The sequence below is a fragment of the Rhamphochromis longiceps genome, linkage group LG20 (assembly GCF_057381845.1).
Source record: "Rhamphochromis longiceps isolate RC_006_pf linkage group LG20, R_longiceps_female_GT1.1, whole genome shotgun sequence".
Classification (NCBI taxonomy): domain Eukaryota; kingdom Metazoa; phylum Chordata; class Actinopteri; order Cichliformes; family Cichlidae; genus Rhamphochromis; species Rhamphochromis longiceps.
In genome coordinates, this window is record NC_140576.1 from 12002563 (window position 1) to 12016707 (window position 14145).

Sequence of the window (14145 nt, forward strand, 5' to 3'; positions counted from 1 at the left end):
GTACTGAGGGCGCAGTGTAAAGGGCGTCAGAGGATTACACCGGAAGTTGGTTTTTGCTTTCAAAGTAAAGCTTCATTATAAACTATGATCAGATATAATAGTGTAAGATAAAAGTTGAGTCTTAAAAAGAACATTTAACAGTCTGGTTTATCGAGTAGATTGCTTGTATCACAATTAGCAGCCCTGCTGAATTCTTTCTGTTTTTTTTAATGAGCTCTATATAATATATTCAGTCCAGCTGCCTGTTTTATTCTTGCATCCCTCCCACGCAGCGACGGTTGGAAATTATTTTGAAAACTGTTAACGGAAGTGGGATGTGAGGCGTAATAGCTGGTACTTGAACAGTGAGTGTTTTGCTTTACCTTCTGAGCAAGTGACAGGCATACGGGAGGAGGGAGAAGTTTTTTGTAGCTTCGCTTGCTCCTCTTCATCATGGAGACTCGGGCACATTTCACCCGTGAGGAAATTAACAGCACGGTGTGGGAAGTCCAGGAGAAATACACGCACCTGAAACAGATAGGGACCGGGGCTTACGGCTCGGTATGGTGAGTGATTTATCATTTACTGTGCACTGCAAGAAGTGTGTGTCGCATTTGGGGCTCATTCACGTTAGCTACACTGGCTGCACACAGTGTGTAGTGGGCCTGCGTTATATCCTGTACAGTCTAACATAGAGTGGTCGCACAATCAGTCAACTCATGTAGCAAGTAAGCACCTAGTGTCATATTATAGCACGACGACCACACAGCCCGTTATGTGGACCTTACAGTCTTATGTTTACCTGCAGTAGGAGTAGGAGTTATGATTGAAAGTCTGTATTAAAGATGGCCACTTTCCATTTTCATGGCATAATACAGTTACATACAGGACACAGTTAAACACCAGAATAACTGTTTACGTAAAAACGTGCAGCAATTTAAATGTTTTGTTTTCTCTTTTTTTGTTTTGGGTTCTTTTTTTGTTGTTGTTGATTTTTTTTTTTAGCAATACAATTATTTTTTCAGGCTTACATAAAAATGGGGGATCGGGTGTCAAACCATTAAGGAAACTAGATACAGCCAACATCACTTATCATTGCATTTTTACAACCTCCCTGGTTTTTATTTGGCTAACTGGATACATACAATCCCTGATTAGGGTTTCTAAAATAATTTCTGTTTGCACAGTTAGAATGCTTCAAGTTTAGTCATGTAGCTGCCTTCATAAAATGTTAATAACTGTAAAGAACCATTTGAGAAGAGCTATTCAGAAAGCTCTAAAGCCTATTATTATATTAATATGTCATGAGGGATAAAATGGCAAATGCTGGAACAGTGGCAGCTGTCAAACACACAAGGCCATTGCTACGTTTCATATTGCTGTCACGTAAGTGCTCTTAAGAATAACCAAAGGTCAATATATTTGAAGAAAAAAGCCAGCCTTTTGCCTTTTATCCATTATTGTGTACATTAACCCTTACATTATTGTTGAAATCACTGATTTTCTTCACTGTCAAATGTGCCTTCCTAATGAACTTTACCACACAGTTGTTCTAACTTATTTTGACTAAAAATATAAACTCATAAATTATGACAGCACTTAGTTTAAATTAGACTAAATTTAAAGGGCCTTGAGGTGACAGTTGTTGTGATTTGGCACTATATACATACAATTGAAATGAACTGAATTAACGGATAAAGCTTAGTAGGTAAAATTTTGAGAACCTAGATAAACGGCGAAAAAACTCTTTACTGACCTCAAAGCTCCTGTTGTCACAGCAGCAGTGTTCAGGCATGCTGACTAGGCTTTAAGCATAATAGTGTGGGAGTTATGATCTGTTAAAAAGCTCAGACTGGTCGACCTTTAAAAGAAGCAGCATCTCATGAACACCGTGAACATTATCTGAACCTACCTGTAAATGGAGGAGGGAAAGGAAATAACAAACAGAAGCACAGCCTGCAGTTTCGTGTTTTTTTTTTTATTATTTTTTATTGTAGCTATTTGCTTGGCATGCATTAGCTGTTTCATGTAAAGCCGGCTGCAATATTTGACATTACTGCATCAGTGTTGTTCACAGCACACAGTGAAGTGTGCAGTGTGTGTTGGTGGATGCGGCTCCAAATAGCCTAACAAGCCTGTCCTCCTACGATTTGGTGCCCTGTAAACATGCACGTCAAGAGCTGCCAAACATTCACATATTGATAACTCTGTAAACCACAGACCACCACACATTTAGAGAACGAGTCCCACATACAGTATCTCTGTCTCACATCATCTATGCTTTTGCTTTGTGTTTCATGCACAGCCTCTAAGTGTGACTGAAACCCCAAAAATAGACTATTCAGTCGTTTTCAAATGGTGAACATTATAGTGAGACTAAAAGGTCCAAGCAACAGCAGCCAGCTAATGACTTGTTACATTATCATTCCCAACAGCTCAGCACTAAATGAGAAGAATAAAGAAAAGGTGGCCATTAAAAAGCTCCACAGGCCTTTCCAGTCAGAGATCTTTGCTAAGAGGGCCTACCGAGAGCTCCGACTGCTCAAACACATGAAACATGAAAATGTGAGTAGACTATACACTATGCATACTCAGTCGCTTTTAGGAAGTTGTGTTTTTTGCATTGTAACAGCACTGTGATGCAGTAATATTCTGTAAATGAGCCATTGCTTGTATGTTTTAGTATTTGTCACCTGCTTCTTTCATTCCAACTAGGTGATAGGACTTATCGATGTGTTTACACCTGCCCTAAGCCTGGATGACTTCCAGGACTTGTGAGTATTCTTCATCTTATTAGCAAACCACTCGGGGAAAGGCAGACAACACTTTAAATGATCTGCAGGTTCAAATGGTCTGGTGCTTATACAGCACTTTTCTAGTCTAATTAAGAATTCAAAGCACTTGTTACTACTAAAGCCTCAGTCACACACACACACACACACACACACACACACACACACACACACACACACACACACACACACACACACACACACACACACATTTATAAAAGCACTTTTTTCTATCCCTGAGCTCTTTTCTTTTTTATCATCAACAATTTTTATTTATTTCATTTTAAACTTCAATAACAGAACTTAAGGATAAATACATAAATAAATAGTTTAAAAAACAACAACAACAACAAAAACAAAAACCAAAACAAAGGGAAGTTATCCTATTCTTTCTTCACACACCAATCCCCACACCACCACTCTGTCATTACTCCTCTGTTCTTCAAGTTACAGAAAGCCAGCTTGTAAAGGGGGACCAAATACAATCATATTGATGCAATTTGTCTAATAAACCATAAGTCACTTTTTCGTAAGACGCCAACTTAGCCATTGTCATTAGCCACTCTTCATAGGGAGGGGGGGTTCTTTTTCCGCCAATGCCTTAGCAGGACCCGTTTGGCCGTAGTAAGAGCCAAAATAATCCATCTTTTTGTATAACTGCGAAAATCTCCATCAGAAAGTTCTGTGGTTATACCAAGTATGGACAGTTTTGGTGAGATACCAAATCTCCTTACCCTACCAAATTAGTTGTATTAAGATGATAACTGCACCCATGATATTTTATATTTTATCTAATATTCCATTACACATTCCAGATAAGTATTTCAAAGATCTAGACTTTTTGATCTGGCAGTTTCTTTGGGGTAGCTCACTGCATCGTTTAAGTATTAAGAAACTTCAAGCGAGTGCAAAACAAGGAGGTTTTTCATTGCCTAATTTCCAATGGTAATATTGGGTGATGAACGTGAAACAACTTAGAGCTTGGTTACCTACTGCACCAGTTAAACCCATCTGGTCCCACATAGAGACGGAAGTTGATGGCGGTATTTCTCCTTGGATGGAGCTGTTTGATACCAGTCATATCCCTAAGCTCTTTTCTAACATTTCCGCACACACTCAAATTGCAGTGGCTCCATCAGGGGTAATTGGGGGTTCAGTATCTTGCCCAAGGATACATCAACATACAGACTGGAGAAGGCGGGAATCAAAACACCAACCTTCTAATTGGTGGATGCTCTACTCTGCCTCCTGCCACAGTCGCCACATTAACATGGTGCACATGCTGTCAGAGATCTGTTTTTTCTCTTTAAGCACTCGACACTAAAACTCTTGGAGGAATGCAGTACTTGCAGAAAAAATCTGTGGGGTTTTTCTAGTTTAGAGTGATTAGGGAAAGATTTTATAGTCAGGATCATATAAGATTACTCTGTGAGACATGTTGCGACATCTACTTGTAACGTTAAAGAAAAATATGACAACTTAATTTTTCTTTCACTTTCCAGGAAACATGTGAGCATGCCTGTGAAAGAGCCTTTCCCACACTGAAAGCACACTTTCTGTCTACCTTAAAGAGGACATATTGTCCTTTAATTGTCATGTATTATTCAGTGGGGGGTAATAATCATTTGATTCCCTGCTGAATTTGTAAGTTTGCTCATTTACCAAGAAATGAACAACCTATAATTGTTATGGTAGTTTAATTTTAATGGAGACATTTGCTTTCTCACATGCACAGCTAAGATTTAAGCTGCTGCTGCATCACATGAGGAGACTCTAAAAAAGGTGGAAGAATATTTTATTTGGAAGTTATGTAAACATACGCAAGTCCACCAAGCTCCTTGGTCAAAGGGAGACAGGACAGATTACAGCACAGACAGGGTGTGGAAGTTAAGAGTAGGATGACTTGCTAAGGCAGTGTCGTATATCATGTTTGGACTGTTAGGCTGAGGTAATTACTTTACTCTCTGCCTCAGGGTTGTCTCACTGCACCTCTCTTCCTCTTTCCCCCCCCCCAGCTACCTGGTAATGCCTTACATGTTTACTGACCTGTCAAAGGTGCGGGGTCAACTCTCAGAAGACAAAGTCCAGTTTCTTGTCTACCAGATGCTTTGTGGACTCAGGGTGAGCCAAAGATGATCTCTACCAAACTTCAGAAATGAACTATATTTATATTCCAATGTAACTGTTTAACAGAGTCATGTCAGAATAATACTGTTGTATATGTTGTTCCAAAATTTATTGGACAAAGACGCGTTTTTTTGTAGTTAGCCTATGTACAACACCACTATGGCACCACCACCTCACCTTCATCTTCAGTTGCTAATTGGTTTATGGGGTCTTCCTATTTATATTCAATAACTTTAAAAAAAAGCCTGCTGTGTTGGGTTGATATTAGGTGACTGAGTTAGATGTCTACATTCTTTGCCTTAAGAAACTCCCATTTGTCTGATTAGTTCAGCAGAGTTTGGCTGAATCAGAGCAGAGAACATAGCCCTGTACACTTCAGAATTCATCCTGTTGTTTCTATAAACAGCCACATCATCAATAATCACTAATGGTCCAGTTTCAGTGGCAGACAGACAGAAGGACAGACAGATTGATGCATACTCTGTCAATTTCACAAGGGAAATTGCTATGATACAGCTGCAGGATGAAGACTAAAAATATTATATTCTACAATTAAAAAAAACAACATTGTTAAAAATAAAAGTACCACAGGCCCAGAGTGAATACCCTATAATTTGAGGTAGTGCCAAAAATATATATTTACAACAGTAATTTAAAAAAGGGAAATAAAAAGTTAAGATAAAGCAAAGTTAAATGACAAAAGATTGGGATTGTGCAAAAGTGGAAATGGCATTAATAATTCAGTTCAGTTCATTTTTATTTCAAACATTTCAAACATGTGCCTTCACAATCATTACAAAATATCATTCCATTATTGTTTGAAAAGGAGTAGGCAGAAGTATTTACTTATTTGTCCCTACCCCCTCAAGTTTTACCTCTCATTCATTTAATTTTTTTTAATTTTTTTTATTTTAGTCTTAAATTAAACAGACAACATGTGAAACAAAAGTAAAGCAAAACAAAACAAAACATACATAAATCAAAAACAAGAAAATTAGCAAGCCCCACCACAGTATAGTTTCTTTCATATGAAAAATACAGAATGTGTATATTTGCAGATACACAAGTTATGGAAAAACAAACAAACCAAAACAAAAAAACTAAAAAACAACCACAACACCATTTACCAGCAACATTACCGTCCTGGGTTAACCCCGTTTTCTTCATTCTTATACTTATTTAAAATTAGGTTTTTATATTTTACTTTAAACTGTTTTATGTTTTTACTGTCTTTTATTTCTTCTGTTAGACTGTTCCATAATTTAACTCCTGCAATTGAGATAGACATAGTTCTTAAAGTTGTTCTAGCACTTTGTATTTTTAAATTCCATTTCCCTCTTAAGTTATACCCACCTTCTCTTTCTATGAACAATTTGCAGATTTCTTTTGGAAGCAATTTATTTCTTACTTTATACATTATTTGCGCTGTTTTAAGCTTCACCAAGTCTTGGAATTTAATAGCTTGCATTTTGACAAAGAGTGCATTTGTATGGTCCCTGTACCCCACATTATTTATTAATCTAATGGCCCTTTTCTGTATTATAGTTATTGTTTGTGTGTTACTTTTGTATGTGTTTCCCCAGACCTCTACACAGTAGCTCATATATGGCAGTAGTAAAGCACAGTATAAAATGTGCAGTGCTTTTTGATCCAACATATGCTTTGCTTTCCCCAGGACGGCAATGCCCCGTGCCAATTTCCCCCGAACATAAGTAATGTGTGGCTTCCAACAGAGCTTGTGGTCAATGATCACCCCAAGAAATTTTATTTCATTTAATCTTTCTAAATATACATTGTCAACACATATTTCTACTTTGATGTTTTTCTTTTGGTTTCCAAACAACATAAATTTGGATTTATCTAGATTCAATGATAATTTATTTATATCAAACCACTTCTTTAATATCGTTAATTCCTGTGTGATCATCTCCAAAACCTGTGGCAATTCCACACCTGAACACAGTATATTTGTGTCATCTGCAAATATTACAAACTTTAAAATCTCCGATACTCTGCAGATATCATTTAAGTACATAATAAACATTTTTGGACCCAGTACTGAACCTTGAGGTACTCCACAAGCTATATCCATCAAATTAGATTTATATTCATTTATTTGTACATATTGTTGCCTATTCCCTACATAGCTTTTTAACCAGTCCAAAACAACTCCCCTAAACCTGTACTTTTCCAGTTTTTTTTAATAGAATTTCATGATTAACAGTATCAAATGCCTCTTATTATCCATACATTCCGTTATCTTTTCCATTAAATCTATCAGTGCCAAAGCTGTTGATCGGTTGCTTCTGAACCCATACTGACTATCTGTCATTAATTCATATTTTTCCACAAAACTGTCAAATCTTTTTATGAAGAGTTTTTCCAGTATCTTAGAGAACTGTAGTGTATACAATACAGAAATGTATGAGTGGAATCTGTCCTGATAGGTGTGTCATTCTGACCCAAAAAATGTTTGTCCAGAATTTTTACAGGCTCTAGATGTTTTCTGGCAAAGTCTAACCTGACACACATGTTCTTAAGTCTAGTGGCGTACAATTTGTTGCAAAATCTCTGTATTTCCAATCATGAGGGATTTTCTTGATTATCCACTTTTAAAAAATGATACAGCTGATTTCTCACAAGTTTTCTTGACTTGGCTCAATGTTGTGAAGCTGTTTTCAGCCTCATGTTGGCCTCTGTCACTTGGGCTATCGTGTTTAAAATGAGAGTGAAAAGCTGTGAAATACAAATTCAACTAAATCAATGTCACATGTTATTTCAAGCCTCACCTGGGATAAAGTTGCTTATGATTCAACTGTCAATTTGGTTTGAGCCTCAGAATATGGAGGACTGTGTATAAACAATGCTTTAATTCCTAAACAGTTAATGCAACACTTCTTTCAAACCCTTTGGATTAAAGCTGAAAGACTGCAATCACATGTTTTGCTATTTATTAATAATAAAAGATATAATAACAGATTATTAATAATTATCATAAATATTTCATGATTAGGATTTACATGACTGTATGTATCATGTAGCACATAACTTACAGAGAAATTACAGGAGAGTTAGCCTTTTTTGCTTTAAATGAGTCAATGAAACACACAATGCAATGGATATAATTATTAACAAGCCTAGTTATTATTTAAAAGGTATTTGCTGTGTGGCCAAACAGTTATTCATCAAACTCCTCTAATAAAACTTTACTTTGAATTTAGCCTAACTAGGCCTGGTAAAAACTGACAACGTAAACTAAAGTGTTCCTGCTCTGTTTATTCCTTTGCAGTACATTCATAAGGCTGGGATTATCCACAGGGTAAGTACAACTCATTGTCCCATTACAGGAAGCTGAGCTGTTTTGGGAGTACCTTTTTTCCTGTTTTATGATAAGTTGACTTTTTCAGGTTATTATCAATAATAATAATGATAACTTTATCTATATAGCACTTTTAAAAATCTGTATCACAATGTGCTTCACCAGTGTAACACAATAAACAAAGCACTGCACAAAATAAAAAAATGAAAAATTTCCGATCAATAATCTGTAGCGAGAAATAGGCGACTTCCTCAGGTCGGAGGAAGTGACTCACTTCTCCGACCTGATTTCCTCAGACTCAGACTGTAATCTGTGCAGGATTTTGTACCGCACAATGTTGTGACTCAGATTGCAGATTTGGTATTCCTCATGTTCTTTGGAAATATATTTTGTAATTCATTTGTTAAGCAGTCAGATGAAAGCGTGCCCAAACAAGTAGGATGACTTAACTCCTCTAATGCGTGTGCATGTCTGGAGCTGTTAGGTCACACCCTTTAACTCCAGTTCCAAGACGTCAAAGACCTGTCGGTAAAGTAAGAGCCACTTTTGGCTTCCTTATTCAGACTGGGTTGCTACAGCAAGTAGCTCCCCATGTTTGGTGCGGCAGATTTTTATGTTCTTCGTGACACAGCCCCAGAGGGACGTGTGTCCACTCCTGAGTTCAAACCAGGGATCTTTGGCTTGTTAGACAAATGTGCAAATCACTACACTGTGAAGTGTTACCCTGCTGTTACTCCTATAACACTTAAAGCAGATAAATTTTTATCAACACCTACTGACAGTGATACACTTCTCACACCTTATGTTGCAGCACTAACTGCAGAGTTGAGGCAGTGTGTCTTATAGTCATCTTGTAGTTGAGTCACGATATTGAAGTCCTTGTTTTAAGTCCCCACAACATTCTTGTGTTTGAGTTCAGCTGAGCCATGTGAGACCACAGGAAGCACGTGCACTAAAGCTCTTACTGGCTCTAGTAAGCGCCTGTGGTCCAATCACTGTAATTTCTTCTTAATTACCATTTGGACTAAGTAACCGTCATTCGACTCATTTTCTCTAACAGGATCTTAAGCCTGGAAACTTGGCTGTTAATCAAGACTGTGAACTAAAGGTATGTACTTTCTGCATTACTGCATATGAGAAGCAGTGAGATGATAGGGCAGCACAGGCAGCAGACACAGTAGGACTCAGCAGTCGATGTAATTAACAATATACAGGAGGTAGAAGAAGAAGTTCATTTACATACAGTTGTGCAAACCTACTCGAAATAATCCTGAAACGATAGAATCATTTGTTATTGTTTATATGAGATTGCCATATATATGTATGCAATATTTTATGTGTTTCATTAAAAGTAAACAGCCTGTGAGACACTAAGTACATGTTTGAGATTGTCATCCGTTTCATTGCTGCTGATACAGATCCTGGACTTTGGGCTGGCTCGCAGTACTGATGCTGAAATGACAGGCTACGTGGTGACCCGTTGGTACCGGGCGCCTGAGGTCATTCTGAACTGGATGCACTACACTCAGACTGGCAAGACAATTGTAGCTGTTACATATTCTTTCCCACCGTTCTCTCTGTCGTCTAGAGTTGGCCTCTTGGTGCTGTGACCATTTGTTGTTTGTTACGTGAAAACGTCTCGACACTCCAGCTTTCATTGTTGCATGTATGGTTCTTCAAGGGTCAGCAACTTTTGTAATCCTGTTCCTAGTTCCTGACAAATATTTGAAGTTGCATGGATGTCATCTTGAGAAAAGAAATGTTTGGGGGTTTTTTTCTCCTCTTAATCTGTTGACACAGATGGTCTGACAGTGCTGAGACTCAATGACAGAACTGTCACTGCAAACCCAGGATTTATGTTCCTTTAGGAGATAGTGGTTTTTCATTTTGTACATAGCATCCACAGAGTGGAGTGTAGCTGCGAAAGCAGCTCTGACAAGTTTAGGATAGTATTACTCACTGAATATTCCCCCTTTCAAAGCACACAACATATTCAGCTCTCTGCTGTGAATAGGAACTGTGCTCTGGCATATAAATGCCACCTTCCTCATTCCTGCTGCACTCAGCTAAACTTATAACCCTCTTGGTGTTATGTATTCTTCATGATTTCTCACTAATGTTACTTTCCTTTGGTGTTTCTTGTAGTGGACATCTGGTCTGTGGGCTGCATAATGGCAGAAATGATCAATGGAAAGACCCTCTTCAAAGGAAAAGATTGTATCTTTTCTTCAGCTTGGTCCATTTACTAAACTTTACCAGCCTGTGTGATAAATAATAAGTTGAATAATGAATGTCAGTATGCAAAGAGAAAGGTATCAAGCACACTTTGTGAAATCCCTTTAAAGCTTTAATATCGCTTTATTAAACCACTGTAATAATATAGGAGATGGAAAGGTGCTTGATGACAAGCTCTATAAAGACACAAAATCAAGCACAAGAGGCAGTTACAGTATATTAATACAGAGCAAAAGCGGCATATTTCCCGAGTCAATTTTTTTCCCCCTACCTTGTTATAAATGCTCCTGCGTTTGTTATATTTCTCTTTTATGTTCTTATTTTGCTTCTGATGCAGCGAACTGATTTATAGCTCTGCTAGGAAATAAAGACATCACAGGTCTTTCTGTGATGTCTTTTTCCTTTATTATTCTGTTTTGCATGCCTGCTTCATATCTCTATGTTCTGCTCACTGAACCACGAATGTAAGAGTAAAAATCCTTGATTCTAATCTGTTTGCTATAAGACATGGACCAGCTGACTCAGATCATGAAAGTAACTGGTGTGCCCGGGCCAGAGTTCATCCAAAAGCTGGACACTCCAGAGGTAGGAAGAACAGTCATAAATATGCAGTTATGCACTAGGAGTACTATCTGCACAGAAAATTTTTACAAATGTCCATTGCCTTTAATGTTAAACATTTTTTTATAAGTGATTTCTCTCAGAGTGAGCATTAAAAAAGCATCATATCTCAGAAAGCATTTGAGCTGTGGTGCACTAGATCCTAAACTGAAACCCATGAAATTAGCATACAAAGTGAAAGTTCCACCGACAGCCCTCTGAGGTAGAAATGTACAGCATACTGCAACCTACAGTGACATACGGGAAATTTTGCCAGACTCTCATGTCCTTTTTTTCTTTACCAGATGTGAGTAGTTAAAATCTAGAAATTGTCCTGAGGGTGGCACTAGAGGAACAGTCAGGGCATTAATAAAAGCCTGTAGTAGGATGCATTAATAGGAAGGAAGTTAAGGCTTTTGGAAAGTCCTGTTTTGCAACTCTATAGGATTTTATAAATGGCCTTAGACTTGTTTCAGCACAATGCTAACAAGATGGCTCACATGCACAAGTGACGAATTGAATATACAGTTCCATCTTTGGAAGTCATATTTGCACAAGGACTATGTAGCTGTATATGAGTATGAAATCAAATATAGTTCTATCTTTGGATTTATTTCATTTTTGCAAGGTGAATAACAAACTATTCAGTTTTACAAAATAACAACATGAAACAATCAGCCTGTCTTTGATAAATGAAGACCTTTTTTATTATTTCATTTTGTAATCACAGTTAAACTAAATCATTGTTGCCATACTTAAAGATTGAATAAAAAATATTCTGTGTCTGGGTATTTGTGTTTGATATCTTAAAACAGGCCAGAAATTATGTCAAGGGCCTTCCTCGATATCCCCGAAAAGACTTCTCAATGTTGTTTCCCAGAGCTAGTGCACATGGTGAGATGCACCTTTTTCCCCCCACATTTTTATTCTTTTTTTAAATCACACTTTTTGTTTCTTTCTTTGGTGTTTTTCTTCTTTGTATGGCTATAATTCGAAAAGTCATTCATGATACCCTGTTAATGAAAGCTTTTCCATTTTCTGGCCTGCTAAGTGATAAATATTCACTTACTTTTTCAGTTTCATGGTTTTTGTATCGTAGTAAACTGGTGCATTATTCCACACTGCTGACCTTTTGTAGGCGTTGATCTGCTGGAGAAGATGCTTGTTCTGGATGGAGATGAGAGGCCCACAGCGGAACTAGCTCTAGAGCACCCATATTTTGACAACTTGCGGGACCCCGATGATTTCCCCAAACCACTGCCATATGATGACAGTCATGACAACGACACATTGTCCCTAGATGAATGGAAGCGTAAGTGGAAATCTTACTATGATAATCATGTCTCTATGTCTTCTCCCTAACTCCTCCTACATGTGTTAAACAATCTGAATGAAACTTACTGTGTAGACTGCCTTGGGTACCAGGATTATCAACATCTATATAAAACTTTTGGGAATTATTTTCATAACACTCAAATCTTTACAAATCCGTGTGCTGATCTCAAAACGAATGGTGATATTACGTCTATGTTACGTATGTGTTTTTGTTTGTAACTCATTTTTGCTAACCAATTTTTAATGCAGTGGCTCTTGGGGGCCACAGGAATATAGTGCCTGGCAAAATAGTGCCTGTTGTTGGTTTTTGTCTTATACAATGAATACATGGCTTGCAAAGAATAATAATAATAAATATATGTATACATTATGGATTGGGGGTTTTTTTGTTTTCTAACTATACGCGGTGATAATAAAGATAAAAAGATTAATATTAATAAATGAACATAATGCCATCATATATTTTAAATAATGTACTTGATTTAAGTTGACACCCCGTTCCCTCTTTTTATTTTTCTATTTTTACACAGGATTGTGTTTCAGGGAGGTGAAAAGCTTTGTGCCATTCCCACGGCGGGACTCCAAGAGGAAAAACACTCTGACCATGTCTCCATGATCTGATGAATGTCATGTAATTACTGATGCCCCAAACAACAAGCATACAACCAATTGTGCCCTTGTATATTCTAAGCCTGGATTCATCATATATCTTTTACTCAGTTATATAAATATAAAGCGCTATATAAATCCAATCCATTATTATTATTAGTTAATATCCTGAATCAGTGTTCAAAAGAGTAAAACTGTATCATCCCCTTTTTTTACGTAATGTGCAACTGTTTCCTAAATGTAGCTTGTTCATAGTGTTACACATTTCCTGTCAGTGGATTTTGGTGTGGATTTATTGTAACTAAATGCTACAAGGTTTCTTGTAAGATTTACTGCAATGTTGTTTTCCAATTAAAAAATTCAACATGATGTGGCCTTTCTCATTTGCACAGGAGGCAGCTGAGTTGAATCATCTGTGACATTGCTTGAATATACACTGGACAGGGTTGGTACATTAAGAGACTGTATGTGTATTCATGTATTATGAATATTGTTTCACAATGCAAGATAAATATGTATTTTAATACACGTTCTTGACAGTAATTAATGATGGTGCACCTCTGTGCACATGCTTTGTATATCCAAAGTGACTGGACACATGTACGTTAGTAAATCGTCCAAATATTGTTGATACTCGGGTTTAAATGAAAAACTACACTTTTCACTGACCCTGTGATCTCGCGCGCGAAAATCGTGGTCTAGTGACGTCAGGGGGGATGGCTAAACTTGTCTCGTTTGACTGTTGTCAAGGTAGCCCACAGGTTGCTCGAAAAAGGAAGTGAGACAGTTCTCTCTCAAAATAAATGAATGTAATCGCGTTGGAATGCGATATTCCGACTTTTATATCAGACAAGCTCTACAAATGGCATGTGGTACATCTAAATCAGATAACACATAAATAAAGCAATAAGCATTGTAAGTACAAGCATGAGAAAGAGTATCCCAACCCCAGATACTACTATTTTTCCTTAGATTGCAATGCAGTGAAATACTCTTAAAAGGACATGTTAGATGGGGAAAAGGGTAGATGACATAAGTAGGTGTTATTCAGAGTCGTGTTTGTGGCAGAAGAAAATGCACTCGTTCAATCTTGGACATTATTTTGAAATCTAACCGGAAGTCTTATTATGTTGGGTGATGTCGGTTTAG

At 37.3% G+C, this 14145-nt stretch overlaps 1 protein-coding gene across 1 annotated transcript; it reads left to right on the plus strand.

The window, feature by feature from the left end:
- Positions 1 to 339: 339 nt before the first annotated feature.
- On the plus strand, positions 340 to 13365 carry mapk13 (mitogen-activated protein kinase 13). The gene is made up of 12 exons (XM_085393649.1): positions 340 to 545; positions 2415 to 2544; positions 2695 to 2753; positions 4787 to 4892; positions 8188 to 8217; positions 9278 to 9325; positions 9636 to 9750; positions 10363 to 10434; positions 10958 to 11037; positions 11868 to 11946; positions 12191 to 12364; positions 12918 to 13365. The coding sequence occupies exons 1-12, from the start codon at positions 433 to 435 to the stop codon at positions 13001 to 13003; spliced, it is 1092 nt and encodes a 363-aa protein (XP_085249775.1). The 5' UTR covers positions 340 to 432; the 3' UTR covers positions 13004 to 13365.
- The last annotated feature ends 780 nt before the right edge of the window (positions 13366 to 14145 follow it).